The 27,755-nt window shown below is 40.7% G+C and overlaps 1 protein-coding gene across 1 annotated transcript in view; it reads left to right on the top strand.

Moving 5' to 3' along the window:
• Positions 1-21,406, top strand: part of LOC145438051 (uncharacterized) — a 38,600-nt gene extending 17,194 nt beyond the window's left edge. The window contains exons 4-14 of the mRNA XM_080315423.1: positions 11,695-11,864; positions 15,937-16,072; positions 16,136-16,246; positions 16,903-16,994; positions 17,063-17,156; positions 17,258-17,401; positions 17,468-17,635; positions 17,703-17,789; positions 18,507-18,581; positions 20,593-20,673; positions 20,748-21,406. Of these exons, the coding sequence (XP_080171549.1) occupies positions 11,695-11,864; positions 15,937-16,072; positions 16,136-16,246; positions 16,903-16,994; positions 17,063-17,156; positions 17,258-17,401; positions 17,468-17,635; positions 17,703-17,789; positions 18,507-18,581; positions 20,593-20,673; positions 20,748-20,788 (1,199 nt within the window). The 3' untranslated portion in view covers positions 20,789-21,406. The remainder of the gene's footprint in view (positions 1-11,694; positions 11,865-15,936; positions 16,073-16,135; positions 16,247-16,902; positions 16,995-17,062; positions 17,157-17,257; positions 17,402-17,467; positions 17,636-17,702; positions 17,790-18,506; positions 18,582-20,592; positions 20,674-20,747) is intronic.
• Positions 21,407-27,755: the final 6,349 nt, after the last annotated feature.

The raw sequence follows: 27,755 nt of genomic DNA, 5'->3' as shown, positions 1-27,755 counted from the left end.
GACGGTCTGAAATCTTCGCCTCCCAGACTTCCCTTTAGTATTTTCACCCGCCTTTTCCTCAAAATCTCCCACTTAGAATCGATATCGTCCACGTTGAGAACCACGGCGCTAGATGCTATGTAAGCTAACTTCCTCCTGAGTAAGAACTTGTTATTATGAGTCGATTTTATTTTGCTCATCACGGCGACAAATACCTTAGTCAACTACGATTGTTGAATATTTTTGCAATGCTCCAAGATCAGGAACGGGAACAGAGTCGACAAGACCCGTAAGAAAGCTAGTTTCCCAAACTAAAGTCATGCTTAAACGACACGACTAGTTCAACCAGCGTGTACTCAAAGGTGGTGTGGAGTCCACACTGTGGACACTCGGAAAATGACGTCACCGTCACACCCTGATACCTTTGATAAGATTGTTATTGTCGATCCGTCTGCAGCAGTGATTAAAGGCAAAAGCCGGTATTAATCTTTGTTGATTTCGAAGGTGTTCTATATCGAGATTGGTGACAGGATTTCGCATGGTATAACTTTATGATGTAATCTAATACTGTGCAAAGTTTCAAGGTCGTCGCTTAATGATAATATTTATCTTAAATTAGCTTCGGAATTTAGCAGGTCCCAAACAAATATCGACATATCTGTGTTTGCTGAGACTATTAGGCAAGATCAGTACTTATTCAAAATTGCTGAAAATATCTATCTTTCCAACCAGGACTTAGATTACGATTTATTGGAGGAAATCCTCACACATATTGTGAATACCGTTATCAAACTTCTTGGAAGAGGGTTTGCTAAGAAGTTATTCGAAAGAATCAGAAGTAAATGCATGTTAACCAAAGGGTTGAGAGGTAATTTGAAACTACAAACCAAAGGCTGCTAGTGCAAGGAATTTTACATATCCCAGCTTGTTTTTATACCACTTCTAATTATTGAGGTAAATTGTTGGCGTTTTGATTTCTATCAGCTTTCACTGCTCATCCTTTATTCTGTATTATGATGGCAATAAAAGGAGTATCATGACGAACCTGCATATGATAATTGATTCTTAATATATCTCAAATATACAGTGAATTGTAGTAGGCTGCAATAGACACACACAACATGCAAAGACAGACAGAATAATTAGTTTATTAAAAATGGAAGTAGTGATTATAACAACACAGCTTTTTACTCCGTTACAGGCCACTTTTCTATTCATGTTTAAGTAAAAACCCAAGACTCATCAGGGGCATTCGTCATAAGTCACAAATCAAGTCAATCAATTTTTTTTGGTGAAGTCGGGTCAAATCAAATTTTAGAGTCGCTTTTTGTTACATGTTTGAAATACAGATCAAGGTCGGATTAATTCTTATCAAGGAATGAATATAGAGAGTTGAATATACGTGTATTCGTGCTAAATATGTTGTATCGCTCGCACAGTAGAACACTCGTAATGAGTAGTCAAACAAATTGATATGATGCAAAACTGATATAAACAGCAACAGCTTCTCTGCTTGGGGATTTGAGGTGGCAGCGAGAGAAAATGACCATCATGTACCATTATTCTGAAAATAGGAAATTGTGTAAGTAGCCTGCTAAATAACTTTCCTCATACCAGGACTTAGCAGACCTTTGAATTTACTACGTTTCAGTATTGGCTCATTGCAGACTTCATGCCAAGCGTTTTTTGTACCGAAAGTGGTGTTTCCACCTTTCACCTTTTTTATAATTTTTCGCTGGGTGATCTGCTGCACTCCGTAAGCTACGGCCTTCAGATCAGGATTTTGCGAGTGCCTACCCAAGTTTCTCTGAAAAAGATGATACGGTATCAGAACTAGTCAGTTCGAAATATATTTTTACCAGATTTCCAAAGAAAGCTTCCAAAATGTCTTGCGAGAAAGTTCGCAGGCAAACATAGTCCAGTTCACGAAGCAAGCGTTCACAGAGAACATCAAAATTTCGAGATGTAAAAATCAATCCCTCCAGGGTTGCTCGAGGAAGAATGCGTTTTTGCTCCCCCAATTCATCTACTTCAGCCTTCCAAATAATGATTTATCTCTCTAATTAGTTTACATGGCAAGCATTTGAAGTCTACCTTCCATAACAGCAGATCCTGGACAAATTCCCTGAGGAAGTTGATCCTGTGATCCTCCATACTGCGTACAGGATTCCTGACTCCGCAGTTAATCACTTCAAACCAACTGTAAGACAATATACCAATTTTGGTTTTGCTCACATAAATGAATTGGAGAAAAAACTATTGCACCTGTTTATAAGGAGAATGAAGTCAGAGGTACCCTTTGCTCCATCCATCGTTGATAAATTTTTTCCAACTTCCCAGCTTAGAGTATCCCTCGCCAAGTTCACGTTCATCTACAATCAATTGTAAGGCTTGTGATAATATTGAACTGTAGAATGAAATGGAAAATGTACTTTGGAATATGGATTCAATCGAATATGGGCTTCTGTGAGCCTGGTTCGTCTTAGCTTGAGGCTGTATTTTTCATTCTCGTAGAGTTTTAAAATATGCGTCCATAGTATGTCATTCCCGTTTTTGTACATGTATTTTGTTCCACTTGATTTCGATGAGTAAAGAGCATTCCTCACGGTCTGCAAGATAAGAAATAATAAAATAATTATGAGGTAGGAGTATATAGCTACGTACAATACCTTGAGAAGATGAGGTGGATCAGAAAAGATAAGTATCGGTCTATCACGACCATATGGATTGGGGGCGGAGAAGGAGCAGTTAAGAGGAATTTCTTGGCTTCCAGCCAGAACTTTGAAAAATTGTCTATTTGTAGACATGCCGTCAGCAATAACGGCATGAACTTGAATGCCCTTTATCTCACATTCACGGAGTAAGTGCCAAAATTTTAAAGCCAGATCCCCCCCCCCCCATGAGTAACAGTTGTAGGATACCACGCAATGGGGAGCGAGATTTCTCCTTTGACAGTGCGCAGGTAAAATACTGGAAAATAATCAAATATTGTAATCCCGCAGTCCGCAACCTTATTGAAAACAAACCTACCAAGAATATGTGTAGCCAGCTTGCATTCAGTAGAAAAGTTTGCATCAACAAAGCCCACCAATTTTCCTTCAGACATCACCAAATTTTCTCTGACTAATAAAATAATAACGAAATGAATTTACATTAATATATATCGAAACGTACATCTTATTACTTTTCATTTCATCGAGAGTGATGAAGGCAGGGAGGTGGTCATGCTGCATCATTACTCTCTCAATTTCTTTGAATGCCAGATTGTTAATGCCTGGTTGAGGCTTCACAAAGTTCCTGTGAATGGAAGCATTACAATTACATCACAACATTACTACGCCTCAGATGACAAAACAGATTTACCTGTATCTCTGCAATGTTTTACTTGAAGGAAGCACAAGAGCTTTGCTTGTAATGATATGCTGATATGCAGCAGGTGAGCGACAGTATAATTCCAGAGCCCATCTGATGACATCAGGATGATATCTCCTTCCCGCGGGGTCAAGTTTTGCATCTTCGATTTGATTGGAAATGAAAACTTTTTGCCACTCATTCACTCCTTCGCCAATCTTGTCCTGGGACGTCTAAATAGAGGCATGGCAGCTTCTGAGTCATCATAAAGGTAAAAACTGACTACATTAGCTACTGAACAAAGTACAGAGAAATCTCATAGCCAGGCTGACGGCTGTGCTACCTTGCTAACATTACTAACTAATCATTAAATCTGATTACCTCAGTCGACATGTTGCATTCTTCATCCAGATGCATCGTCAACTCAGATGAGGCTTCTAGCTTCTCACAAAATATGCACTGTGAAGAACTATCCTTACTATCTCCAGCTATGATGAGAAATAGTACTCAAGTCTCAACCAAACAGCAATATTTTTAAACATGCACTTTACCAATGATCAGACAATCAGCAGATCTCCTAATATCTTGGGATGAAACCTTGTTACCATCCCAAATAGGAATTGGGTGAATGTTGATATTGCATGCTGAGACTGAATTCGGTCTACCACAACAAATTTTCAGCTCATCCATATCACCTGTAAATCAAGTTTTCTTGAAAAAAACAATAAAATTGATGTAATGGTACAGCTCAACTACGATGTCCACTGCAGTAAAAATTATGATCTACAGCACAATACTAGCTTACAATACCAATCATACAACTAATAATTCTCTCTCATATTGCACTTTACCGCTAACAGTTTTACATATCCTGCTAACGAAGCTTTGGAATATTGAACTTACTCAAAAATGAATGTAAGGTTTGGAATCTCAAGTTAGGCAGGGCGGTACTTTCAATGGGGGCATCCCAACCATAAAAAGAAGCACAAATCTGCTTAATATCCTGTGCAAACTCCAACATGAATAAAAAGTCCTGTTAGTTCTCGGGGCTAGAGACTGCCACTAAAATCATGCAAATTCATGGTTTGACTTATATACCGTATTTGAGGAACAATAGCCCCATTCCTTCGTAGCTCCATGACTAGCATCTCTTTTCTAGAGTAAAAGACCCAATCGCCTGCCAACGAACACAAAGTATTAACCAAGCACATATAAACAGAAAACGCATGATCCAAAGAGCGGCATGGAATTCAGTATCAAGCAATGTCCTTCTTTCAATAAGAATATATTATTGAATTATAGGCTAGTATATCAGAGCTGTACATAAAACAGGATTACTTTGATGAAATGTTCCCAGGGTAAAGAATACACTCATTTATTCTTGCAAACTGATATACATAGCTGTATCACCTCGTAATGTCAAAGACATGCTATTAATTGAACGCCAAATATCCTTCTGATCTGAATGCCTGATTTTGTTAGGTTGAACTTTTCGCACAGCTGGCAGTTTGCGTGGCACACAAACATTTTGAGGTTTTGGTAAGTGATGTTTTGGTAGCGCGCCAATCCTCAACTTTCTCATTCCTTTAAAAGGGATGATGTCATCATCATCGAAATGCACATCACAAATACGAGCACTGAAAAACAATTTCGACGGATGAAGTCAGCGTCAGAATTTATTATGTCTCAATATCAAAGTAGTTCGCTGCAACTATTAATCTGATGAAAGAAACAATTTTAAATTACATCTGCTTCAGATTCTTCAGCGACAATATTACTTGCTACAGACTCCAGTGCTTCCTGACTCAAAGGAAATAATTACGGTATTGAATGTTCTAAAATGCCAAAACTCTGATATGAACGAAGATGGTTTATATGGGTAGAAACCGCGACGTTATCAAGTCAGTGCCACTATATTTCCTCTCCACGTTATTCCCGAGTTGCCTATTACGAAGCTATAGATGCCTGTTTTACAATAAGTCTATCTCACTATCTCTAATCTTACGTTTCCTTGTGAAGCTGCTGCATGATATTGTCATTCCTGTGTGAGGCATTTCGCAGCGACAAAATAAATCCTCGCAACGTCTCCCTATGAATCTTCTACTCTTCATTTTTTGCTAAATCTGGTCGCAATATAGCAAAGAAAGTACGACCTGTACCTGTCTTGTTTGATTTGACAGAAGACCAGTTACATCCAGGAACACAGCAGTAACTCATATTACAATATGTGCGTCGGCAGTTAGTCTGGCAATCTGCAACAGTTGACATTCAAGCAGAGTGATTCAGCGAAATTAGTGCCTTAATCATTAAGTGACGATCTTGAAACATGGCACAGTGCTAAATACCATCATCAAGCTACACCATACGAAATCCTGTCACCAATCTCTATATAGAACACCTTGGAAATCAACAAAGACTAATACCTGCTTTTGCCATTTTTATCACTGCAGCAGGCGGATCGACAATAACATACTAGACTTTGATAACGAAATAACTGCCTCAATAATTAAGCGATGACCTTGAAACTTTGCACAGTGCTAAATACCATCATCAAGCTACACCATACGAAATCCTGTCACCAATCTCGATATAGAACACCTTGGAGATCAACAAAGACTAATACCGGCTTTGCCTTGAATCACCGCTGCAAACGGATCGACAATAACATACTAGAATTTGATAACGAAATAACTGCCTTAATCATTAAGCGACGACCTTGAAACTTTGCACAGTATTAGATTACATCATAAAGTTATACCATGCGAAATCCTGTCACCAATCTCGATATAGAACACCTTCGAAATCAACAAAGATTAATACCGGCTTTTGCCTTTAATCGCTGCTGCAGGCGGATCGACAATAACAATCTTATCAAAGGTATCAGGGTGTGACGGTGACGTCATTTTCCGAGTGTCCACACCACCTTTGAGTACACGCTGGTTCAACTCCATCCGGGTCAAAGTTCGGTATTCGATGGAGAAAGTAGGTCATCTGTGGACTCGAATTCAGACAGTAATAAGTTGATCAAATCTACGCAGGAAAGACAATACCACACCATACTATCTGTAATCACTACCGATACTATCTATCCGTCGTACCATTCATCTATAGTTTACTCTATTTTACCATTGTTAAACAATACACGTGTTTTAAGTTTCATAACAATTTTTCACACTATCCCCAATATCATGACTAAGTGAATCATTTTCAAATATTAAATAAAATTTGACACAATAAGTATAAGTTATTTGTTTCAACCAAATAGTCTGCTGCCTTCGACTTCATAAAACAAACAAAAGAAATTTACTGACTACGCGATGGTGATCCAAGCAAACCCCCCAAAGTTTTCTAGCTCTCCCCAAAATTGTAACGATCCCAGTTCCAGGTCTGTTTTAATTTAGGAAATAAAAAAATATTGTGTAAGGTGCAAATCGGGTAGTGCCACAGTTTGGGCAATTCTTGGAACAGTTGATAAATCCTCTCCATATCTTTAAAATCTCAATTCTCAACCAGTTGACTCAATTTGTTCAAAACTAGTCTGTAAAAGTATACAATTTGCTCATTTTAATCTTTGTACAGGCATATGCAAATGGATGTATTAACGTGATTCATGATGAGTTTGCAGCATTGCGGATTCGAGTTAGTAGGCTTGTTGCTACCTCCCTCCGGTTTTACTCTTGTATTTGAACAGGAAGTATTCACATTGAGTGTTTTTGACTTTTAAATGTTTGGGATTGATCATTCATACAATTTGTGGATGATCATGAATATCGATTTTGTCAGTTTTGTTTCCATTGACTGAATGGCTCGTGAAACCCTGCTTGCTCAGACCGCACGTCAGTTAGGGATGGTACAATAGCATGCTCTGGTCGTCGGCGCGCCTTCTTCTAGTTCCGGGGCTTGGTTAAGATAAAGTTAACACGTCAGCCTAACTCCTTCATTAAAACAAACTGAAATCACGACAGAGTCTAACACAACAAGAGGTAGTCAACTATGCGAATCAGCGAGGGTAATAGTAATCTATTCGGGGTAATCATGATTACTGCAGGGAGTAGTACGCTACACTACCTTGGATTTTTGAGAAGCACCAAAACTAAAGTTCATTTCAGCATCAATACTATATTTCCGTTTTTTTTTTAAATGTCGCTGTGTTTTGACTTTATATTAATCGAGTTTAAAATAATTTCTTATCCATGAAAGATCATGGATGAACATGATACAACAACTTTACAATCTTCAATTCGTTGGAGAATGGCCAAAACACCATGTAAAATACAGTTCAAGCCTTGACCCTGGTCCAGATTCACCAGTCGTCAACAGACGACTAATTGAACACATATGAAAGGGGTCATGGTTGAGTCAAGATTATTTATTGCCATACGCCTTGGCCATCATTTCAAAGTGTGGATGTTTGATAATATCAACGAGTCTTGAATTCAGGGCTTTGGAGCCGGAGCCCGGAGCCGGAGCCCCGGAGCCGTGTATTTTCGCCGGAGCTGGAGCCGGAGCCGGAGCTCTGTATAAAATTCAGCCGGAGCCGGAGCCGGAGCTGGAGCCCGTTATCTGAGGAGTAGCTCCGGCTCCGACGTATTTCATACGATGCTATTATATATGCAACAACCACATCTGCTGATTTATCATAATTGAACAGCAGACCTGAATTTTAATGCCGTACACAGCAATGGCATTATAGAGTAAAGTGCGTTCCAGTGCAACTATGATGTTATCGACAATTGACAAGTATTCATTATGACGTCACAAGCCAGCACGGCGGCACCTATGTCTTTGTTGCTACATCGGATGTTACTGACGGCTGACAGGCTCTAGATCAGTGCTCTTCAACCTTTTTCGGAGTGGTACACCCTTTTAACTTAACTCGTACACCCCTGTTCATTAGGGGTCTTCAAAAATGACTTTTTTTCTCAAATCGTACTGGCTACTTGATAAAATTGTTAGGTTACCTAATTTAAGCCTACACACCAAATTTGGTTCGATTCCAACCAGTAGCCGCATTGCTACGGGAAAAATAAATAACGAAAAATTTGAAATTTTTCTGTTCACCCGATGAAAGTATTATGTTGTCTATAAAAACGATGTTCTTCAAATTTGGTTCAATTCCAACCAGTAGAAGCGGAGTTATTGCCGTCAAAAATTTGGATTTGAATAAAATAGTATTTGGTCACAGAGTCTATTCACCGCCAGTTAGGCCGCCTGTCACGCAAATTGGAATTTATTTCGTGTCAGCCCCAAAACAGCATGACATTACGAACGATAATCAACCTAAATGTAACAGTATTGGGGAGAGAATAGGTAAAGCTACTGCTGCAGAAGCGGTAATTCAGATCAGCGATGATAGCAGGCGCACCAGCCTACTGCGTATCAGGCCTGCCCCACACCACACACAGTCGACAGAAGCACATGGGCTGCATGAGATGTCAGTAACCTCAGATCCTATTTCGCTATACACAGTCTATTGTCGCTAATTTGCATCACTAGTAACAAAATATTAAATTACAAATGTATGGCGAAATATTGGACATAACATCGGCATTTTAAAACAAAAGGGTTTCGATTTCATCATGGATGCTTTTTCGACCCTGGCTGGCTACGTCACTTTTTTATTTTCGTTGCGGTATTTATTAACGTCGGGTATGAAGTACCGATTCAAGAAGTCTGAGCTATCGCGGCGGTTTCCTCAAAAATCACTAAAAGACAAATGACTAGCTGAACACATGTTTGTTAACTGCATACTTTCCAACACCAAACGGAGCCATTGGTCTATTGCCGACGGCTAAATGATTACGGGAGATTTGTGCTTATGACATCACAATCAAACGGTGTACAGTATTACACTTGAGATAACATCGTACCATGCTCACAGGGCCGTAACAGCACTTCGTCAGTTCCCCCCCAAACCATTGGCCTAGGGCCCCCATGGGGTGATAAACCTAACTTATGGGGGGCTTCGGCCCCCAGACCCCCCCTTGGCTATCCGCTTTTTGACGCTATTTCACATCTCCACTGGGTGTACGTTATGTGAGACCGCTTTTCCCGCCTAGACGCGCGATGCGCGAATAATTTCAGTAATTCAAGAATGTAATCGGGCAATATGATCGGGAATTACATATATATTGCTATCAATTTTGATCCTCTCTCTGCTCACGTAATCAGATTTACCGGTAGAGCTGAGCGAAGTCTGTTTTAAAATTGTAGGACATCCCAATAATAATTAGACATCTTTGGGCGTATACCCGTTGGCAGGAACTAAACAGCACTTCGTCAGCCCCGCCCCCCCACAATAACTTGGGTTTTGGGTTCTCATAGGGTGATAAACCGACCCCTCATCACAGTGTTCGCTTTTGTCGAGAAATTTGCTGCACTGTTTAGTGTGCCAGCTCGAAGCGCGAAAATTTTCGATAATTCATGATACAATCGGCCAATAAGATTGCATTGCATATATATTGCTATCAATATCTTGTCCTCTCTGCTCATGTTATCAGATTTACCGGAAACTGTAGGGCCCATAAATAATAATTAAACATTTTCGGGTGGGCGGACCCGTTGGTATGACTTCGTTACATGATTTTATTTCGTGACCTCCTGTCTGCTATATCAAAAATATAAAATTGCTCTAACGTACTAAACTAAAAGACGCACACGATTTCAAATTGGTATTTCTTCACTGGCATATATATTTTTCTTGCTGGATGGTATTTGTCTTCTGAGGTTCAGATTGCCAAGACAGGAACATATGGCGCCAGTCATTTAGGCGCCTATGGACAATTTAACCTATTATTTGGTATATATAACGAAGTTTTCGGTCTGCGTAAGGGCAGTCCGTTTCGGCCAAGCTTTTCGCGCTGCCGATCGTTCTGGCACACTTCTTGGAGTCGCATGTAATAAGTACTAAATCATTATATATCTTGGTGCGTGGTGACGTGTTAATGGCCAACGCCGATATGTCCATTTCTATAAATGTTGCGTGTTTTTTCTTGGGGTAAGAGTACCAAATAATGAACATAATTGGCAACTTTAAATCGCGCGCAGCGCGAAAAATTTTGGAAAAAATTGCATAAATTTTAAAAAAATACGCTATAATTTATGTTAATTCACGAAATAATTTGGGGCCCCCTTCGAGCTCACCCCCCCCCAATTGGGGGGTTTGGGGTGTGGCAGTTACGATGCTGCATGCTCATTAACCTGTGCGTCAACCTGTCCTGACCCATAAACCTGCCTTTGTGATAGCTAGCCATCGGCTCATTGTAATTCGGATCTGGTACACCCCTGTACACCCCATCCGAGTGGTACACCCTTTGCAAATTCTGGTACACCCTAGGGTGTACGACCACCCCGGTTGAAGAGCACTGCTCTAGATTACTATAGATAACTAACCTCTGGGTAGATTAGTAATCTATATAGACTGACTACGAATGACCAACCTTTTCGGCTAAAGGGGCACATGCAATTGACGAACGAGTGGGCGGTCCACTAGCCGCACCAAGCGGGTAAAATTTTCAAAGTTTATAAATGAACTAGGTCAGTAATATTATTACTTGAGTATATTGCGGGTCCACTGTATACCGCCCGCTAGGCTCAGTTTGCAAGGACACGACTATTCGGCGTCTGGCCACATCGATATCGAAGGTCTCCGATAATATGCGATAATCATTTTGTGCCTACATTTCACCGTCGACGATCTTTATGCGAGCGCAAACGCGAAAAGACTTTCTCCCGTAATTGCGAATACAGTTAGACTCGATCGGGTAAATTAGGCGTTTTTTTTTTCATTTTCAGTAGGGGGTAGGCTACCAAGCAAGAAATCGTGTGACAATTAAACACGCGAATCGTGAAGAAAAATTTCACTACTATTTATTGTAATATATTTATTGTAATGTACGACGATTTACTGAAAATTTGACTGGACCCTGGATCTACAAATGCGTCCGAACTGATATTTTAGTCATCAACATCCCAAGTGTCGCAGCCAGACTTGTAATTTTTGGTTGGCATTGCAAGTTCACAATCTGAGCAATTCATTTTCGATAATACAATAGGAAATTACCTTGCGGGCCACGCAAAACCCTCTCGCGGGCCACATTTGACCCGCAGGTTGGCCACCTCTGATATAGACAGGTCCATTCGATAATTTCAGAGCCGGAGCCGGAGCTGGAGCCGGAGCAGTGGTAATAATGCGGCTCCGGAGCTGGAGCCGGAGCTAATGTATGATAGAAGAAAGCTCCGGAGCCGGAGCTGGAGCAGTTTAAATTTACGGCTGCTCCAAAGCCTTGGCTTGATGCATTTTACTACTAGGTTAGCTAACTAGCATCATCTCTACATCAACGATGAATTCTGTCGTGCTTTTAGCTATCAATGCGAGGCTTCATGTTGAAGAAGATGACTACAACTCAACTTTATATTTCCATTACTACCAATCAGCAAACAGTAGTGCCTATAATAAAGTAACGTTCGACTGTTCCGCAGTGGGCACAGATGAGATAACTGGTACGAAGAAATTCTTGCTTAATAATGCACCGGTAAGTTTCGCAGTCTAACATATCAAGATTGATGAATATTCAATTACGGTTAAGCAGTATTGAGACGACTCGAGTCAACTTTTTACAATGTATTGACTTCACCTGAGTTTTAATAAAAAAATGACTTCACTTGACGTGACTCGTCGTTACAAAAATGTGGATTGACTCGTGACTCGAAGAAAAAATTTGAGTCAATTTCAAGTCATCAAGTAATCATGTCGACTAAGTCTCTATACCTTTAGGCACATCTTCTTCACGGTACGTGGACATATTAGTATGCGACACAATAGCAAGCGACATTTGAGCATGCGACACTTGAGCATAGCGACTTTTGGTCATGGCGACTCGTGGGCATGTTGACATATCAGCACAGGGACATATTAACATGAGGACATATTAGCATGGGGACACATAAGTATAGTGACACATGACCATGGATACACGTGAGCATAGGGACACGTCAACATGGTGACAATTTAATAAGTGCCACTTGAGCATGGTGACACATGAGCATGCGATACATGAGCCTTGACGACACATGAGCATGGGTACACAAGAGCATGGGCACACATGCGCATATGGACACATGGGCATGGGGACATAAGAGCAAATGTGCACATGAGCATGGGGTCATGTACGCATGCGACACTTGAGCATGCGACACGTCTACATGCAGACACTTGAGCATGCGACACGTGGATATGCAGACACTTGAGCATGCGACATTTGGGCATGCGACATTTGGGCATGCGACACTTGAGCATGCGACACTTGAGCATGCGACATTTGAGCATGTGGGCATGCTACACTTGAGCATGCCACACTTGGGCATGCGACACTTGGGCATGCGACACTTGAGCATGCGACACTTGAGCATGTGACACTTGAGCATGCGACACTTGAGCATGCGACACTTGCGTGTCTTAAGCGACTTTTGAGCATGCGACACTTGAGCATGTGACCGTATAGATTTGTCTGCAAAGCTCCAAATATCACGGTAAAGCGATAAAGGTTGTCATTGCTCCACATATATTGGAATCGTTTACACGTATCCGACGAACTAAAAGAATATATCCTTTTGTGAGACGAAAGCGATTGCAAATTCGCATTTCGACACGGGACTTGTTATATTATTTTAGTTTTACGTGCCGTGTGTGGGTAGGGGGGACATTAGGGTTGGAGATGGGTTAGGGTTATGATTAGGGTTAGGTTAGGGTTAGGATTAGGGTTAGGTTAGGTTAGGGTTATGATTAGGGTCCATGTTGGGGTTAAGGTTTCCCAAGATTAGGGTTGGGGGGATGGATATTAGGGTTGGTTAGGGTTATTGTCAAGGTATCCCAAGATTAGGGTTGGGGGTGATGAGTATTAGGGTTGGGAGGGGGATATTAGGGTTGGTTAGGGTTAGGGTTAGGGTTAAGGTATCCCAACATTAGGGTTGGGGGTGATGAGTATTGAGTATTAGGGTTGGGAGGGGGGATATTAGGGTTGGTTAGGGTTAGGGTTAAGGTGTTAAGGTATCCCAAGATTAGGGTTAGAGTTAGGGTTAGGATTAGGCTTTGCGTTAGGGTTACGGTATCCCAAGATTGTGGTTGAGGTGATGGGTATCAAAGTTGGGAGGGGGGATATTAGGGTTGGAGGAGGGGAGATATATCATTTTCGGACTGGTATAAATCCATGATTTTGACGCTAGTTAACTACACACTAAGAAATGACAAATGCTCAAGTGTCGCATGCTCAAGTGTCGCATGCTCAAGTGTCGCATGCTCAAGTGTCGCATGCTCTAGTGTCTCATGCTCTAGTGTCGCATGCTCAAGTGTCGCATGCTCAAGTGTCGCATGCTCAAGTGTCGCATGCTCAAGTGTCCCCATGCTCATTTGTCACCATGCTAACATGTCACCATGCTCATATATCACCATGCACAAGTGTCAACATGCTGAAGTGTCCCAATGGTTATGTGCCCCCATGCTCACTTGGTACCATGCCCATGTGTAACCATGTTGATTAGTCCCCGTGCTAATGTGTAACCATGCTCAAGTGTCGCATGCTAATATGTTTCCATGCCCATGTGTCCCCTTGCTCATGTTTCACCATGCTGATATGTCCCCATGCGCATGTGTCCCCATGCTCATGTGTCCCTATGCTCATGTGTTACCATGCTAATGTGTCCTCATGCTATAGCGTCGCATGCTAAACTGTCGTTTTTCATTGTGTCGCATGCTCATATGTCGGGCAACCCTTCTTCACACGTTGGTATAATCTGTGTTAGCATCAATTCATTAGACGATAGCTCAGCTTGCTTTAACTGCGTTTCCGTTGGTATGCCGCATTCGCAAATAAGTTGACAACAGACGAAGTGTTTAGATCTTGCGTTGTCAGAGACTAGTAGTAATCTATCTAGACAAGTGTATTTTTGTTCTATAGAGTGCTCAGTGCATGCTCACATTAACGAAAATCTTGTATAATTGAAATCGGAGCCATAGTCCGAGTTTATATATTTATAATACTCGCCGACAATTGGTGCAGGCTTAAATTGTATTCTATTGATGGGTAGGTGGATTTCGTATTGCATCATTTCAATTTGTTACAACTCGAGTCACCTTCTAAAAACTAAATACCTCACTTGACACGAATCAAAATGTGCAATAACTCGGCATGACATGTGACTCAAATGTCGTGACTTGATCCCAACACGCCAGTTAGGTCAGTGGTTCTAGACCCTGTCTCCAGCACCTCCCCCCATGGGGCGTTTTGGATTTTGAAGGGGGTTATATGGGTTGCGCTTGGTTCAGGAGGCGGTATGGGGGCGCAGAAAAAGTGGCCTCGCATTTGACAAAATCGGTCAAATCTCGAATTATTTCGTCGCGCTAAGAGCGACTTTTGTACATAAAAGATGCTTCGAAGCATTTTGGCAAAAGTGATTAATCTAATATACTTGTATTTTAAAGCTATAAAATGGAATCGTCAGGATATTTCTTCGTCGTATCATAAAGGATGATACTGCTTGGTGTTGTGACCTACACAACACACAGGAACGTTATGTAACAGGGATTCTAAAACATTTATGACCGCTTCCCAAAAATTAGTTTTAGTGGGCGCTCGCGACCCAAGCCTTGCATTTATAAAATTACTATGCTATATTATTACGGACATGGGGAACGCGCAGACAGCAGCTGTATGAAACGCGTTTAGTTCGCGACCCATACTTTAAGAACCCATGTTATAAAATGTGGATTGCTTTGTTTGGAAAACATTCTTGTTAAAGTCAAAAGCAAAAATCTCTACCACATTCTCAGTTGATTTGTCGTTTATTGTATTCATGGTGCGTGTCGACAACGGTGACATTTACATCAGGCCTATTTTCTTCATTTTTGTTCCGTAACTGCCGACCTGTAGCACGGCTGGCTTCTTGGCTTTTTAGTAGTCACACAAAGCAATAAAACAAAACCCAATACAACTAACTTCCACGTATTGCCAATCGCAGACGGAATTCGGGATGTGTACATCGAGCTCGAACAAAGAGCCCGTAGGCCGACCCCATGGTTGTTAAACAACCTTGATTTGATCCCGAATATAGCACATACAATTAATATATCGGTAATTAGTCGAGTGGTATAATCGGGCGCAATTTAAGCGCGAAATATTTCTAATAGTGACGTCCCAACCCCATACCGGAATTCGACCACGTACCCACTGTGTTTTACTACAGTCTTTAAAGTAGGGGGGGAGCGCCAGACCCAGGCAATTTTTGAAAGGGGGCGCTGGAGGAAAAAGGTGGAGAGCCACTGAGTAAAGTAAACGATCTTAAGTTCAGTAGTTGTTTGAAATTGTTGGGATGGCGACAGCATTGAAGCAACGACTGTAGTTATAGCTACAATAACTGTCTATAATCAAGTCAAAAGAGATACGGTATGCGTGACGCGAATCATGAATTTCCCGGATCGTTGTTTTTCGTTGTTTTGCTATCATGAAAAAGTCGGAATTTAAAATCTTATAATTGGGTAAAGCTACAAGCACTTTGATAATGCTAATTCATGATATTATATTTGTTGTATACTTTTATTTTTTTGTGCAGCTAAAGGGCTCTAGTATCACACTTCACCCTAGTCTTAACGGAGAAAAGGTATCATGCTACTTTGAGAACAATTATACCAGATACTTTGAAAAACTTTTCGATACGTACTCATCTACGTCTACATTAAACATCACGTGTGAGTATGAATTCATGAATATAGTCCTTAATCCCCTCTAAAACTGATTTTGCTTCTTTTCAGTTGGGCCATATCCAGCGAAAGACAATGACTCGCTCTGCGCATTTCCAAACGGTTCAATTATATTCTATTCCAACCCGCTAGCGAGGACAAGTTCGCTGACACTCTTAAAAGGTGTACTGGTGTTTTTGCAAGTAACCAAGGCTGGAATAACTCATTATACGTTTGGCTGACTTAGTTTTACATATCTCAGTTCATATCTCAATTTTCATTTATCATTTCATTATTTCAATCTACATGTATTTTGTATACTGTTCATTTAGAGTAGTGATTCCCAATGTTGGCGATTTTGAGAAACAAGGGACGAAAATACCAAGGGGTTCAATTGGGGGGCGATAGCGGGTGAAAATGTTAACGATATATATAATTACTACGGCCAAAAATGCATCAGAAGACGGCTTATTCTGCTTATGACGCGAAAGTTGTCTCAAAAACAGTCAGTCCAGACAGAAAGTAGCCGTGAAAGCAGGTTTCCGACGACCGTCTGGAAAAATGACCCTTTCTAGTCAATTCACCAGCGATCAGAGCTAGGTGAATATATTTCCCGTTTATATGTCCTTATTCCGGATCAGTAAATATAGGGCCGAAAATTTGTGTCGAGCTTGATAAGGCGGGATGAGTCGAGAAAGGTTGGGAACCACTGCTTTAGAGTGTTTGCAGATGACTGCTCAATTGCTCAGCACCATATTTATATTGTTGATATTTAAACACACGGGTATTTCGTTTTGTAGCTCGAATAGCGTCTAAACGCGTTGATGTTATATTTTCAGGAAAAAGAAATGAAGAAATTGTAAGCCATATCACTGAATGCTGCGGTAAGAAATATGGTGTCATTGGGCAAATGATCACGCCGTCTGAGAACGTGAGTAGAGATAAGTAGGCCTACTGATACAACATATTGAGTAACATGGGTGCATGCCGTACATTAAGCTGACAAATTTTGCGGAATTGTCGTTACGAACGAATTCATCCGGACAAGCCGAATTTTATGAAGTGATACTTTGTCCGAAGGAAATTACTCCGGGTATGTTGCTCAGTTCCGTGAATTTCCTCTTAAAGTACATCAAAATAAAATCAATATAAATGTAGGAACTCACATCAACTCTATTAACTGTTTACCAACAGCGACAAGTCCCAATGACATTAAATCCGCAGAGACAACGACAAATCCAAGTCAAATCACAACCATCATATTTGCATGTTCCGGAGTTCTTTTGCTGTTGATAGTGATTGGTATTATCTTAATATGCCGAAAAAGATGCGCAGAAGGTGAATGAATATGGATTAATATATTCGGAATTTTGGTTTGATGAAATATTTTCGAATGTGTCTCAGAAAAATTGAAGTCCGGAAGTGACAAAGTGGAAAATGTTAATCCACTTTACGGAACGTCAGATGATGTTGCCTTGGAAGCAAAATCAGACGAAGTGGTGAATCCTCTGTACGGGACTGCAGAAAATGATACGGAAGTCTATTCTGTTGTAGATAAAAAGAACAAGAAAGGTATTTTCCCCAGTCCCATCACTGGTTTAGTGTTCTAGCCATAATATTAGTTACTGTTCATAAACAGGCAAGAAGGGTAAGAAGCCTCAAGGGCCGACTAACGGCAATGAAGATGTGTATGCTTCTGTCGACAAAGGAAAGGGGAAAACAAAAGGTTACATAGGATTTCGTTGTAAACACAATTAGGTTAATATTATTAATATAACGGATTGGCACAACACAGTAGCGCTTTTTTAAGGTTTTGTACACTACGACGCGAATGCGTGTAATGTTCATAACGTTTCTGACTTTCGCACTCTTGAGGACGCCTTTTATTCTTTCCCTCAGTCAGACGTCAATCTCTCTCACTTCCATGCAGCTCCATCGTGGTGTCTGCTGCCGACTTGTAGCGCGGCTCACTTTGAGTCTGGTCTTATCAATGTACTACGGTAGTAGTGAGATCGGCGATGAGGAGCTCAGATAAACCTCATACACATGGAAAATGACCAGAACCGGGATTCCAACCCACTTCCTTCGTTGTCGTGACTGCAGTGTTAACTGACTGCGCCACTCGCTTCCCAAACAGAATCAGATAGACTTCGTACGCCCTAGTGATATGATGTTAGCATATAACATCGTAACTCAGTCGTGACTAGCCAGTGCGATCAAAACCATACACAGAAACCTCATTTAACTCTTGTTTCTGCCACAATATCCACCATCTAGACTGGTGTTGCTGTGTTACATATGTGAATAAGTCCGATATGTATAGGTGCTATATACACATGTTTTGACTTTATTTTGCAGCGTCCGCGGTCAATAATGGTCCAAGGCTAATTTCACAGAATATTATTACACCACATTTATAAGATAATTATCGATTATTTTTTAGGCAAGGAAAACACTGGGTTTGAAGCAGAGGTTACAGCAGATGCCACCTACACTGTGGTAGACAAAAAGAATAAGGGTAAGCTTAAGTAATAATCATGACTGATCTTGTACGATGGAATGATAGCGTAGTGGTATAATTCACAGCTGCAAAACCAATGGGTTGGGGGTTCAAGTCCGACCGAGGTCGACTCCAGCATTCCTACCCAAGTTTTGGCGGTTTAACTAGGCTCCTTCTCGCCATATCATCCGTGTAAAGGTTGTCTTATTAAAGCCTAAAAGTGGGCCGCACCACAAGCCGGCAGTTACGGAATAACATTGACGATATTACCCTGGTGTACATAACAATAGTAGTCGACAAACATCATGAATGCCTCAAACAAACAAACCGATTTGGTACAAGTGATAGTTTCCGTGACCCACTTTATTCTACTAAAACGGTTTCCGAAACCCCTCATGGCTTTATGATAAAGCTTGCAGAATAATTTTACATCTTTGGGTTTGTTGCAATAAAAATCGTACATGGTGTGAATATGTTGTTTCTGCTCGTTAGACCCAACACTCGCACTTGAGTGACACAAAATCGCGACTGGAGTCATAATAACCCTGGGATTGGTTGGAATAAATTGCGTCACTTTGACGTGTGAAATCGCCATGGCCGTAACTAATGAAGATATTTTCGTCGATTGAACCTACTGGTGGTGTAATTATAGTAATTTTGCGTTGGTCGGAGAAATGCCTCTAGTAAGTTTGAAAGCAGTCACCACCGATCATTAGCTGCAAAAGTATGCGAAATCACATCTACTTTTCGAAATCAGTTGTTTTGGTATTTTTCTGATCTTCCATTTTCGACTTCAGCTGGAAGACGTTTTGACATGTCTTGAAAATTGCTACTTTTACTTGTAACTGAGTGAAATTTTGCAGCTTTACTCGCGGGCCAATTTCCTAGTTTTTGATGAAGCCGCGGGCCGCAGCATCAATAATAGGAATATTCAATGTATATTTTCCAAGTTGGCCTTATTTGACGGGACCTTGCAGAGAGGCATTCCACAAAAATCGTAGAAATGTAATTTACCATTATATTATTCACGCTTGACACGGAAAAATCACATTTTCAGATATATGAATAAAATTGTTTTTGTGTCGGGCATAATTTTTTTATTTAATGAGTTATAGACATCATGCAAGTTCTGGTTTTGATATAGTCGTGATTAGTAGGCCCATAAGCTACTGTTATTGTCGTTGCTAAAGTCAAATTACATCACCGTTGGATATTGCCTTCGAATAATATTGGAACATATCAATAACAACATAAAAATAATCATTATTGATCGATAGTATAATAGCATTGCTTCTTGACCTTTTCAGCGATCGTATCCCTTGTGCTTCCAATGGGAATTCTCGTAACCCCTGTCCATTCAGAACACAATTCCTGAGGGTACCTATATTAAAATTAGAAAGCCCATTCCCATGAATTCGCGGGTAGCGCGTAGAGTAATTTCCAGTTGAATAAATTCGCGAAGACAATATTCCACAGCATACAGGCCTAATTCCACAATTCATCTCGCACAGCTGATGTGGTGCCTCGTACCCCGATGGGGTCTGCAGATCTCGTTAAAAAAACGGAATAGAAATGTCAAATCGGAGAAAAAATCATTGGTGTTACAGCAGTTGAGCGTACTACTACCTTACTCGCCACCGTTCATAACATGGATAAAGAGAACAAACAACACCCGGCATTTAGCCAACTATTATACGTCTCGGGGGTCGCAGAATGACAATGGTTGCCATACTGACCTAATTAGATATCTATATACCCTACGCAACGCAAGCTACGACGTTTTGATATATTACTATTCCCAATGACAGTTTCATAGATTGTTGCGTCCGAAGGATTACCAGGTCACCGTTTCGAGTCACAAGTCCTTCTCTGATTTAAACGTTTGACCCGACTCAACTCGAGTCACTTTCATTTAATTACCCAGTCAATCCGAAATCGAGTCCGCGTGTCTGAGAAAAGTGGTTTAAACAACTATTTGTTTTAAATGCAACCCGAAACCCAATGCTCTGGTTTATATACATTTTTAAAGGCGCGCAGAAAGCAAATGAATCATCTACAGCCGACGTTGATACTTACGCAGTTGTGGATAGAACCAATAAAAAAAGAAAAGGTACAGTGATTGTTGACTAGAGATCTGAGAATAAAGATAGTCTTTTCACATCTGCACATTGACATCATTTGCAGGAGCAGGCGATGATGATCTCCATGGATCTACTGTCCAATAATGAAAATCTGCCTTACCTTTTAAGAATGAACTTGCCGGACGAGTTATCCTTTATTCAGATGTACTTTACTAATGGGACATTTTTTGTATACTGTTGCACTTCCTTGCTCTCAACAAGTATGCACATTTCTATTCAATGAAATACACAGCGTTGCAAGCAATATGCAGATTAAAAGCGGTAATCCTTGTTACTGACTATGACTTTTTCTATCCTATTCTACAAATCATGCTAATCTTCAGTTATGCATATGAAGCTGGGCAAGTATAACGTACATTTCATACAATGTTCCGTTTCATGTGCTCATGTATGGTCTGTCGATTGATTTGTGACGTGACATAGAACTAATCATGAAAAATGTGTACATATACTTTGCAATAATACGACTGTTGTTATACAAAATTCTCTACTAGTTGCTTGAAGATTACTCATAACAAGTGGCAGACGAAGATATTCGAGTGTACTTCAATGTGAATGTCAAATTTGATACCTGGTTGTGTAGCATTATGTCTATTCATTGTCTCTTTCAGCATTTCGATCTTAATACAGTTGGATACAATTAGAAAACATAGATAGAGATTTAAAATCTGATATTGCTTCATTACCAATATTGATGACAAATGGAGTGACGCATTACGCCTGTAAAGCCAGGTGCGTCACGAACTAGAAATCTGTGTGCGGTATACCAAATCAGGAACAATTACTTTCCCAAGAGTAGTTTCGAGCACCTACCACCCGGAAGAGCGCAACTATTGAGACATTATTGGCAAGTACAGATTTACAAATATGTACCTCGCGACAAAACGAGCTCTTCAACATGGGACACCATTTCGGGGACGATCAGTAAATTTTAGAGTGTTGTGGTGATTTTGACATCATGCATCCGGTCGAATAAAAAGGCTCCATGAAAATCGTAGCTGTTGTTACGAGAAGTCCTTCAATATAATGCGCCGTTAGTACTTGGAAAGTGAGTCTGTTTTGATTGCTCGTAGTCAACACGTTCTCGTCATTGGTTGATCGTTATATTTTTGCCATGTGAGATTGCCATGCGTATGCGTGTGTGTCCAGGGATATCGCGACATCCCTGTTGTAAGTCGTGTGATCCAGTAGATGTGATGATTAGGTTAAGTTTTTGCAAATTTTGCAACTTGCTTTACAGCTTACAACAGCTTCCTTGATACTCATAATCTATGTACTGTACAATAATGATTTAAGCTGTTTGGAAGGATTTTATAGTGCAACTTTTTGCAACTTTTCACTATTTACTATGTCAATTTCTACGGCAACTTTTATCAAATATTGCTTAAAAATGCAAAGGAGTGATTCAAAAACATGCTAGTATGGTTCTATTCTCTTTGATTTGCATAACGATGAGCTATATGATGGATTAGCTGCATCTCACTGTTATCTATGACGCAATGGCTTGCAAGCAAGAAGTTCAACTACCCCAGAAAAGTGCGACTGTGCCCGAACAATATGTAACAAGATCGCTTTATTAAATTTGAGATAGTTTTCCATTTCACGAACGCCCCGGTGAGACCGCAAAAAATTACATTTTAACTAGGTTTTCAGGCTATTGATTTTGATAAAGTCGCCTAGATTAAGTTTTCTGCAATGCCTCGGGTCAGGTTTGCAGACCTAGGTGGTTTGGCGTGTGTTATCTGACTTGATTTAGGGGGAGGGGTTATTGCTATGCTGTTTGGCTTTTTTGGGGGGGGGAAATTATTCGCGCATTGCGCAATCTTCTTGCTGTGTAGGCTACCGGGAAAATATGTAATTTCTGGCGGTCTCGCCAGACCGTCCTTGAAATGGCCAAGTAACAAATTTGACATCTGTGCAGAGCTAGGTCATACAACTGAACCTTTCGAGTATCTCCTACCCTAATAATTCAACAAAAATTTTAAATGCAACTTTTTTCTGCAACTTTTGTGAAAATTAAGTGCAAATGTCTTGTGATTTTAGCGCAACAAACACTTCCCCCAGTGATGATTCATGGCGTGCATTGTGTCTGGGGTTTCTGTTTCTGACCGACCTTACACAATGCTAATGATTTTTACGTGTCATTTTGCTGTATTGTATCGAGGAGGACAAGTTGCAAACGAGGAGGACTTTTGGCCTAAGGGGGGACATTTCTTGAAAAACGAGGACAAATCCTCCTAAAGGATGACGTATCTATAGGGCAACCCTTGATAACAGGCACCCGAATTGTCTTTCAAGGTAATATAAACACATTTTGGCAATGGGTGGTGTGGTGAAAGCAATCCTCAAGTTTTGTACCGTGAACCAGCTATTTGAGTATTCTGGGAAAACCACAAGCAAGATTGCAATGGCTTTTGCGATGTAAATAGTCCATATGAGTGAGGCTTTATGTTACGACACAAACGCAACGTCCTCTAAGGTAACGGGGAATATGGCATGCCTCAATGTGAGATATGAAGTGGATATCTGAAAATGTTTTTTTTTACATGGGAAAGATGAAATGGCTATCTACTCGAGACCAGCGTATTTTGATCATCATAGTCTGTGATGACTTACATAATGTTATAACAATGTTTCTGGTAAATATGCACGGGAAAGTTTATGTTCCCACACGTGATTCCTTGCGTTGATTCAGGGTTCGGTCATAGTGTCCTATATGATGTGGACACAAGCAAATCTCACGGCTCAGTAAAATTTGTATACGTTACACTTTACATTTGGCTGAAGGCTTGCCGAGCGCGAAATTTGATAAAACGGGCATCAGTCGAAAGCTACCGCGGTATCTGAATGCGGAAATATACTGCTCGTGGCCCTGGAACCCTCCAAAATACGCCTCGAATGTTACATTGTAAAGGAGTTTGGTATTGTGATGCAACCATACCATATAGGAGCAAGTGAGAAGCAGCGCAAACCGGACGGGCATTGGCCATTGTTTCGCAACCGATTGTTCATTCACATTCTCACTCTCGTCCGCACTTGCTTCTAAGCTGCTCAGAGGGCAGCTATTCTCTATAACTGCCGTTCTTAAACTTGTTAAGATAGCGACCCCAAATTTTCGATTTAAAATTGTTGCACGACCCCACCACTTGGTGTAGCGTGCTGGTTCCTAAGGTCAGCATCTTCGCACAAACTTACTCATGGCATATGTGTGAAGCTGGTGACTATTTGCAGAGTAATAGCAATTATGAGCTCGTCACCCTCCGTCCTTAGATTAAGAAACTCAATCAGGACTATAACAACGTTGTCTCAATGTCTCAATTGTAATACACGGTCAGGTACTGCTACGTGAAACGATATATTACCCGTTCGGCCAGTATGGACTGTCGCTTGTCGCCGTAACCGGCCTTGTGCGACTCCGACAATGATATTTGTTGCTGATATTTGCTGTTATGCTATGGGTCGGTAGGGATGATTCAAAAAACATGTATTTGCCTTTCTCATGAAATGATAAACTCGGCGTCCGGGAAAAATAATTGCGGTAGAATCAGTGGGTCAGGAATGCGTCGACGAGAAGCGTCCTGTAGAAGTCATAATTTCCCAGTTTAGCAATATATTATTGAGTTATTCGGGCGGTTTGTCGAGCGACTATTCCAGGGGTTCTCAACTTCCCTTGTATAACGGGCCGCATTTTAACAGCAGAAGACGCTGCGGGCCGCAGAAAAATATTTACATGTATTTGTGGGCTACTGTTAAACTTAGGCTAATGTAGCCTATTTATACTAGTCGTATACGGCGATGTAGTACGTTTTTATGCATTCTAAAGCATTAATGGACAGCGTTCGTAAGTTTGCAGCTTCTACTTGTTGTGAGACTATGTGTCTTCTTGCGGCGCAAGTAAATTCCTTCATTGTATTCGATACCAAGTCGGTATATTCAACTTCAAACCCTTCCACCAGAGAACCGAACTCTCTGTTTGAATGCGTGAGAGAGCATGTATAAAACTACTGTAACTTTTGCGTTACGGAGGCCATTATCACATTGAGCTCTGCGCGATATGAGAAGACGTCTGGTGATCGGGGCCTTTTCTGAGGACACCATCAATCAACCCTTTTTCTTTCCTTCCAAGCCTTCCAATAATTACAGTGGTCAGCTTTGTCAAGTTAATATTTTTGCTGGTCCCCTCCCAACGCTTGTCCAGCCTGCATTTCCCCTGCATATAAGTCCACTCTGATACAATTCAACCAGACGATTAGTTATGCGATATCGGTGGATTCGTCTGAGGCTGGGTTGAAGTAGTCTACGCGGCAACTTGTTTCAGAACATGCGATAAAAGATCAATTGACATTGATGTTTTTCCTCTGGTCACGATTGAATCAGACGACTGTACCTTTGCAATTCGTCGGGTGATGTTGTCCTTGCTACTAAGTTCCGGAAACAGCAAATATTCGCACAGAATGTTGAGGTTTCATTAAAATAACGCCTTCTCCAGCAGATTTCTTGGGTTTAGCGATATTTCAATCAATTTTGAACGATGCGTCTGTAACGTCGTCGGCAATCTCAACAACCGTTCGCAGTGAGTCTAACACTCTTTAAAAGTGTAGGCCTACTACGTAGCGGAATTCTCTTGAACTAGAGTCCAGTCGAATACCGATTCAAAACAATAACAATCTGAAGTCAGGCATATATCAAGAAACGAGATCACATTGAAGCAGTGGTTCTCAAAGTATTTTGGCAGACCCCCGTTTTTGATATGGAAAATTTATTGCCCCCTTATCGTCATATAACAAAATGCAACCACACTGATAGCAACACAATCGGCTAGTTTGATGGCATGGAAAGTTAAGGCTGTTGATGAGAGAATTCTCAAATATGAAATTCTGACTATACACCGAGAAATAACTAGGAATCGGAGATAAATTGCGCCCAGCGCAATTTTTTTAGTTGACCGCAGCGTCACACCCCCGCCGCCCACTTCAGATGCTTTCAGGCCCCCAAGGGGCGCGTCCCCCCGTTTGAGAACCACTGCTTTCAAGAATGAGTAATCTAACGAAAGAGAGACGGTGCGATAACAGAGCTAAGTATCTAAATTAATTTGCAAAATTACTGTGTCATTAGTAATTGCATTTATAATTAAAGATGTCGCGAGGCGCAAAATAAACGTCTGCGGGCCGCGGGTTGAGAACCCCTGAACTATTCGGATGACGCATGAAGTAATTGTGACGCCATCATATTTTCGAACATCATAATGACCATCTGATATTATTGCCTTTTTGAAAACCACTTTGATATGTCAAGTAGGCCCACTGAAAACGTACATAACCTTATCTTGAAGTATAGTTTGACGTGGCGCCAGATATTCGTGTTCACAGCTAATCTTTTAATAAAGTACGAAACAAAAACTTTCAGGGGTTCGCACCATCTCTAATATAGATCGTAAATGGACTTTGTGACTCATAATAATATTATGAATCCACGTGTAGAAACATTTGAAGATGAACGGACGTAATGTCCATAGTATAGTGCAGGGACCAGGTGGCTCCGACCTGTTAGCTTTTATAGTGCGGTCCGAGACACAGTGTCGTAAAAGTATGCTTGGTATAAATATGGAATTAAGTGCGACTGGAGAGTTTGGCTTCGTCCCCTCGATCCACTTCCAGATTACAGCAATGCCGTATTAGAAGTGGTTCATACCGGATTTACTGATGAATAGGCCTACATAGCATTGAAAATTGAGTACAACAGCATATTAGGCAAACATTGTATGATTCGCACCACGGAAAGACTAATTCACTCATCCCCAAGAGAGTTATTTGCACTCAATAAAACATATATCGATTCTTTCCAAACGATTGAAATTGATACGTCGAGTTGCCAGTTTTATATCGTATAGAAATACGAACAAAAATGCCAATGCTAAACGCTAAGTAATGCCATAGCGTCTTGGTCGGTGGTTTTGAATACAAACCTTTTCTATTATGTGCAAAAATCCTATTCATTCGAACATTTATTGACATCGCAATTTGCATGCATATTGTGAACTGAGTGGCCTATGTAGCAATCAGCTTGTTAGCCGTAGGCATATATGGAAGACATCAACTGCACTTGACAACATTGCGTAAACGCCGCGTATTGTTTCATCGCTATATTTCCATTGATGGAGTTGGCCAGCAGTTTAAATATTATTTAACCCACAACACTAAGCAATGGCCCATGACATAAGGGGCTTATGTATATTGTGTATGTAACTTGCGCTGCGCCAAAAGTTAGGGTGGAATTTATCAAGAAACCTATTTCAAAGCACAATTAATGACAGTTGCTCCCCAGTACCACTAGAATTCAGTAGTTCATGACGGGGATAAAGGCTAACTGATGTGTTTATCAGGGAAAAGGCTGTAGCATAGGCTACTACACAGAGGCCAAAGAACGGTTCCAACGCCTTCTTCGTTTCGCACGCATCTGATGGGATATCTCATGGCATGAGGATATCTGCTCTATATTAATTATATTGAACCCATAATTTTACCTCGACTCGACCTGATATCCCTGTGATATTTAGAGGTATTTGTGTATTCATGGATGGTCTTTTTTGATATTACAAATTACTTTAGGGGTACCTATAATTATCCGTATGATAAAATAGTTTGCGGTTATTTATACAATTCTGCACTGCATTGTCTAACAACATGCTTCGACAGTTGACACTGATTCTTCTAGTAGCTTATCATGTGAAAAGTCAAGATAAAACTCCAACATGGCTCCTCAATTGTGAAAAACTTCGTAAGTGTACATTGAGGTTAATGTAATCGTATTTGTCTTTGGTTTTTGACCTTACGAGAGAAATATCAAATTGATCAGGAATTGCTTGTGAATGTAGAGGTGCTCATCAGGGACGTAGTTGGATGGGGTGCTACTCATGAATGAACTCTCACTTAGTAATATTGAATGCACTGTTTTTAATATCCCACATAGGCCTAATATCGCTGAACACAGGCGTCCAACCTTTTCGCCAAAGGCCCACACGCGTATTGATAAATGTTTTGAGGAACGAATT

Source organism: Botryllus schlosseri, chromosome 4 (genome assembly GCF_051294905.1).
Source record: "Botryllus schlosseri isolate E-star chromosome 4, Bs_hap1, whole genome shotgun sequence".
In the NCBI taxonomy this organism is placed as follows: Eukaryota; Metazoa; Chordata; class Ascidiacea; order Stolidobranchia; family Styelidae; genus Botryllus; species Botryllus schlosseri.
The sequence above is the reverse complement of the archived record's forward strand: the minus strand, read 5'-3'. Positions and strand labels throughout refer to the sequence as shown.